Consider the following 6,663-nt stretch of genomic DNA (forward strand, 5'->3'; position numbering starts at 1 on the left):
TTTTCCTTGCAAATTCAAAAAAATCCCCACATGTAAGAAACAATTGTATAGAGATGGATTAAAGTTGAACATAAGAAAAATTCATGTGCAGAAACACTTCCGATCTTGGAAATGAAACCGAACGACATAAATCAATTTTGTAGTTTATTTTCCAAGAATAAAATATACGTCCATCCATTTTCACCTCTCACGGATATCTATCACATGAGACATTCTTCTCCTCCCACACCCCAGTAAGAAAATATGGTAGAATCCTCGGTGAATAAACATGCGTCCGGAACACCAGCCAAGAGCGAGCCCATGGCGCAGAGAAGGCTCATCGTGTTATCTGGTGTAACGCCATTGAGAGCCACCGGGCAGATCCTTCAAATTCTGCAGATGAAAAAGTTTACTGAAAAAAAAAGGAGAAAAAAGAAACAGATTGCATGCAAGTTCTGTATAGAAAATAAATCACTTTGTGGGGATTTCAGGAAATTGTTTGGTGCATTATAGAGCAGCATAATGAGGATTTTGATTGAATAAAGACAAGGGAACCTCTAAACGAACTTATTTGGAGTGTAACAAAATTAAAAGAAAAATAAAAATTTAAATAATATCTTCCGACCGCCGACGTATATTACAAGGGTCATTCATGCACTTTCGTAAACAACATACAATATGGCAAACTAGTGCATGATGTGATGCCTGAGACACCTGTGACAATGCAACTTCAGGCTACAACACATAATCACATAATAGGTGAAGATATGCTATCAATTTAAAAATCTTTAACTATATCTAAGATTTAAGTTAAAAAAGAATTGAATTAAATAAATAAATGAAATGTACAAACATCTTGATAAAGAGAAGATCTATCGATGAGATTAAAGTTCTTTCTCCAGGCCTAAATAATTTATCAAAAGACTTCAGCTTGTTCGAACCGTTCTCGGTGTTCTTGGTTGGACACTATGCCAGCCAATTTTGTAACATTCAATAATAAGTTCTATGGCACGAGAAGAAGAAAAACTAACCTTTTCAGGCAAAACAATGGTGCATGGATCCAGTTAAACAATAGCCTGAAGAATAACTCCGGTGTTCCTAGGCACCGATAACTACACTGATGAGCAAATCAGTACTACACTGACGAGCAAAGCAGTAGTACGTTCAGAATAAAGAATGCTGCAAGTATCGAGAAATTTTGCACATCAAACTTGAAAAAAATCATCAATTTTGTGGCAGAACAACATGAGCACATATTCACCTGAAAAATGTAGAATCTTTGGCATGTGACGAACTACTCACTCCTCACTCCCAAAACATAATCACCAGCAAGTTTAATAAATTGCATAAGCAAACAAGCTTCCTGCAAAATTTAAAAAAAAAAAAAGATAAAAAAACACATAAAAAAGGATAGCAAGAAGAAAATAGTACATCCTTTGGTAAAATCCCTACATGGGCCCAACAGGAAGTGGTGAATTCAAAGATTGTCATATCCTACAGTGACTACAAAAGATAAACTCAATTTTATCTGGAAAAACGAACCTAAATATCATGTTTTATCAGGAAAAGGGGAAAAATAGAAACTCAACACCGGAAATGCAATCAAAAGACATTGGAATACAAGGAAAATAGTCCCATAGATTTTTAGATAGGCAATCATATTTTTTAAAACTGCAAAACAGCCCAAATAAATGTTAGCTCAGTTAAGTAACTGGAAGATGATAATTTTTAATAAAATGCTATTATTTATAACTGGAACAGAGAAACAAAATTAGCACTTTTGTAACGTCAAGAAAAAATGTATTACTCCATGATAAAAAATAGGGTATAAAATCCATGTTCGCAAGAATCAAATGTCCATCTCCATCTAAAACTCACAAGCCAAAGTTCAGTACTAAGAAAAAGTAAGCATCCACTCATTCTTGAATATCATGCTCGCTCCTTTGATCAGTAAAAAGTGAATGGGGTTAGAATCGGCATACCTTGACCCAAGATGAGGACAGCGTTAGCATCCATAGGCACCATATCATGGATCTTTTCACTGGTCAAAATTGCTTGAGTGACTAAAAAAGCAGATGATTTAGTTTCAGAGCATAAAAGATGAGTTGAAGATAGTTATAGAAGGAAAGCTTCGGTAGACAGCATAAAAAAACCTGAGAAACATAAAAAAAACTGTAGTGAATGCACAAATCCAACTTAATACCCAAACACAATTTGAATCTTATTTCATGATTGGATCCCAACATTAAAAGATCTAGTTCAGATCCAACCAATTGTTCCGACATAAGATCTAATCCCTTGGGCTGTATGTGTTTTTTCCCATGTTAATGTAGCAACACATAATCAAAGTAAAACAAATCCCCAGAAGATAATGAAGGTCGTGGTCATAAAATAATGAATGCTGGCTGAAACAGATCATCCAAATAAAACATAATTTCATGATGGCAACACATTCTGCCTCAAACCTAACTGATGAAGCCACATGGAGCATATGATCATCTCTCACAGAAGTCAGTAAGTATGATGAAGAATAAGGGGACAATACAAGACAGTCATCAGAACCTGAAGTTGTTACTAGTTTTTCATCTGTACCCTCCACTTCAGATTCATCAACAGAAGCATCCACGCCAGAAACTGCCATCAGGTGCACGGTATAGCATCCATCTGAGATCCAGACGGTTTGTGTCACTGAACATCGACAACAAGTGTATTTAGTACAGAAAATAACAATACATGACATCAGGCCTTTCAGTTTTCTCCTGAAACCTATGCTTAGTGCTACATATAAATATGAACAATTTATAAGCTTCGAAAATCTACCTGCGGAAACATCATGAAAAACAGCCATCTTAAGAACTTTCATTGTTTGAATTGACTGCTTCATTACGCAGCAGGCATCCAATCCATGGAGAGAAGATGAGAGACACAACTCGTGTAAATTTCCTATAGAGTCTAAGATCACAAATTTGTTTACAGACAATGCCTCGACAGAAATTGCCTTCACTGATTTGCCAGGCATATTCACTGATACAGAGCCATTAAAATCCTTATCCTTGAAAGCCACAAATACACCACCAGCATCTTTAGAGTCTTGTCTCAGTTTCATAACCCTCGACTTTACTGCAAGTTATAGTGCACAATAAGAAGCTGGAGAAAATGGCAAAGTTTAGAGTTCTCAACTTTATAGAATCAAATAGAAGTATAGATTTCCCAATTTTTCTTTATGCACAACTGAACATACAAAAAAATTTGGAAGGAAAATGGCATATATTAAAGAAAGTTCATTGCCAATTATCACATATGACATAACCACATTGTAAAAAATTGAAAAGTTGATAAGAAAGAAAATAACCAAATATACCATGTTCCAAGGTCTTACGAAATCAAACAATTGTTATTTATACACCTACATAAGTAGACATACTTTTCCAAGAAAGCTCCAAATGTATTCCGGAACAACATAATACATAAATTATAAACACGCTCTATGTGGAATTAAACACTTACGACCGTTTTTTCACTCTCCTCAGAGAGCTTATGCAGAATGCTTAATCAAGACTCTCAAGTATAAAAGTCCCATAATTCCCGAAAAATCTCACCATACGAATGCCATGGATTTGGAATGAAAAAAGAGGTTGCAACAACCAAAACGCTAAGTCAAGGCATACGAAATGATAGGCGTTATAAGAATCATAACTTCAGCCACAAAATTTTTCAAATGAAAAACGTGCAACAAATTTCACACAATCCTACCCCTCCAATAATTGAAGATGTCAGCTCAGCCACCTTATTGTTGGGGAGATTCCATAAACAGCAATTCCTCCAAAAACCAAGAAACTCCAAAGGCTTGCAAATTAAAATAAGGATAACTTTAATCTATAGCCACCCGCTCCAGAATCCACATGATTAGACAAAAATGTCAACGATGAATACAAATACAATAAAAGGAACATACAAGCACCCAGATTAGCCATTTTAAGGAATTTTCTTCCCACTACTAATGCATTTTCACAAGATTAAACTGTAGCATTGATCTATAGAAGGAAGATTCGACATGTGCAGGATACTTATCTGCAGCAGATTCCATACAAAGTAGCCAGGTAAGAATATGAAACCCGATTACTACAGACAACATATCAAAAACTTGATCTTTCTATACTACTAACTAAAACATCTTTAGGAAGAAAGGAGGAAAAGTGGAAGAACTAAAGTTCAAAATTATACATGGCTTGGTGATAATCGGTTGCAGCTGAACAAAGCAAAACACTGAAGAAAATCGATACACGCCAGAAACTAATAAACTCACCCGAATCATTGTGCTTCTCTCTCTTTTCAATCTTGACAGATAACAAATTCGATTCTTCATCTGTAACCAAAGTTTTCCCTCCATTACTCGATCCACATTGCAAATTGGATCTTCTACCACCACTCTTCTTCTCCTTTCTCTGCTTACCCTTAACCAAGGGCCGGAGCGGGAAAACTCTGACCCCGTTCTCTTCCCCAAGAATTAAGAACCCAAACAAAATCCTAATTTCGAATATGGGGAAACAACAATCAATCACCGCACACTTCATGAGCTTCAAAGCCTCGGGGCCAACTTGATCACAAATCAATCTCACAGCAAAAACCCATATCTTAGAGTTGGAAACCGAGTACAGCGAGAAAACATTAATCCCACCAGACAATTTCATCGAAACCCCATGATCAGTATTAAACACCATACCTCCCTTACTCTGATCCCAGACCAAATCCCTGTGATTGGATAAAACCTTGATTTTCCCGAAACGGTCGTCCCGCAAAACGTAGAAGCGGAAGAGGGTGGATGAGGAAGGACGGAGAATAGGGGAGCACGTGAGGAAAAGGGTGGTGGCGGATTCAGGAGATGTTTGGAGGTGGAGGAAGGTGGCGGAGGAGGTGGGGGAAGGAATAAGGGTTTGTGGGGAGGGAAAAGATGAAAGACGCAAAGGATTAACACAAGGGTACAGAGAAAACGATGAATCAAAGTGGCGAAAGGCGAGTGAACTGGACTTGGAATCGTACATAAGGGATGATAGATGTGGGGTGGAAGTGTGAAGTAGCTTGGGAAGAGTTAACTGCCGGGCTTCACATGGCGGAGAAGACGATGACATAATAAACGGAATCCAAATCGGGATTCGGGATTGGTATTAACGAATGAGAAATTTGTATCAAGAAACAGATTTTGCTTTTGTCGGGGAAAAGGGTGGAATTGGGTTTGACGACGGCTGGGAGACGAGAAGACACTGTGAGAGTACTATGAGTGGCAGCGGCGCGGCGGTGGGCGTTACATGTACTTGAAGACCTCGGTTGGACAAACTAGGACTTAGGAATGTGTACTTCAACAAACGACATAGTAGATCCGACCATGGTTCATGGATCATTAATAGGTCACGGGCCGAGCAGTTTTTATTAAAAAAACCCGAACCCGAGTTATTAATTTAGGGTTGGTTGTTTTCGTACAATGGAAGATAATTTTTATGCCTAAAATTTCGGAACCCGTCAATTAGGGATGGCAATTTCCTCCGAATCCATTGGAGGATCCGATATCCGACCCGAATAGAATAGGGTATGGAGATATTTTTAGACCCGATTAAATAATTTAGTAATCGGATATGAGGATTTTCGGGTTCGGCTATGGAGGCGGGTTTGATATAATCCGACCCACACCCGACCCGAATACCCGTTTAAATTAATTTATATAAATATAAATATATATGTATGTATATATATATATATAGTAATTATATTTATTTATATTAAATATTCATCAGTCAATCTACCGATTTTCGGAGTTTTCAATACATATAATCATAAATTTGAAAATTAAAGAAAACGATGCTTTGTATATTAAAAGATATATATATATATATATACTTATTATAAAGCGTGAATAAATTTTTTTATTGTTCATTGAAATAATTTTTTAAATATTCATAACTTCATTGAAACAATTTAAATTTAAAAAAATTCAATTGTATATGATAATTGGGTATTTGGGTAGTGTATGTGTATCCGATAATCCGATGGATATGTGGATGGGGATGAATTAAATAAATGAGTATGGGTATGGATGTATGAAATCCGATGCATACCCTACCCATTGTCATCCCTACCGTCAATCTAACGCTACTCGGATTTTTTCTGGTATCTAAAAGTCATGTAGTTAATTTCCCATCTGGTTCGGTTAGTAAAAAAATTACTAGATTTTTTCGGATACCCGTCCCGACGCCCGCCCTATTCGAAATAAATAACTTGGAAGGACCAAATTTTTCCGACTCTTGACGGTAAGTGATGGTCCCTGTTATAGTTCCGATTATTTATCGCTTTTGTTTCCAATATAACCAATAATTTTTAAAATTTTAATCTTAAATTTCATTTACAAAGAATTTTAATTAAATTTAACTCTAAAGATTTTTTAACAAAAAAAACTTTCAAGACTTGAAATTTTGGAGTTAACTGTCATAAATATATTGAACTTTTAAATTTGAAAAATAAATTAGTTTTAGTTAATCTTAATCATACAAATTTGAAATAATAAGAAGTTTGGGATTCAATTTAAATTATAAGCTATCTATGCATCAACACAATGTTTAAGATAAAAAAAATTAGTTATTTTCAAAATTTGGGAAATGAATATGATAATGATAAGGGAGTACTTATATTTAT

The 6,663-nt window shown here is 35.8% G+C and overlaps 1 protein-coding gene across 6 annotated transcripts; it reads right to left on the reverse strand.

Annotated features, from left to right (window-relative positions):
* On the reverse strand, positions 1-5,332 carry LOC140976263 (uncharacterized). Of its 6 annotated transcripts, none has more exons than XM_073440278.1 (7): positions 4,286-5,332; positions 2,800-3,099; positions 2,542-2,643; positions 1,962-2,042; positions 1,241-1,342; positions 1,011-1,096; positions 1-372 (listed from the first exon to the last, which is right to left on the reverse strand). In XM_073440278.1, the coding sequence occupies exons 1-5, from the start codon at positions 5,106-5,108 to the stop codon at positions 1,314-1,316; spliced, it is 1,335 nt and encodes a 444-aa protein (XP_073296379.1). In that variant the 5' UTR covers positions 5,109-5,332; the 3' UTR covers positions 1-372; positions 1,011-1,096; positions 1,241-1,313. The 6 variants fall into 6 exon arrangements, with proteins under 6 accessions (XP_073296379.1, XP_073296381.1, XP_073296380.1 ...); XM_073440280.1 differs by lacking the exon at positions 1,962-2,042 and adding an exon at positions 1,900-1,961 and having other exon boundaries at positions 2-372; positions 1,011-1,091; positions 2,542-2,667; positions 4,286-5,331; XM_073440279.1 differs by lacking the exon at positions 1,962-2,042 and adding an exon at positions 1,900-1,961 and having other exon boundaries at positions 2-372; positions 2,542-2,667; positions 4,286-5,331.
* Positions 5,333-6,663: the final 1,331 nt, after the last annotated feature.

Source organism: Primulina huaijiensis, chromosome 5 (assembly GCF_012295235.1).
Source record: "Primulina huaijiensis isolate GDHJ02 chromosome 5, ASM1229523v2, whole genome shotgun sequence".
In the NCBI taxonomy this organism is placed as follows: Eukaryota; Viridiplantae; Streptophyta; class Magnoliopsida; order Lamiales; family Gesneriaceae; genus Primulina; species Primulina huaijiensis.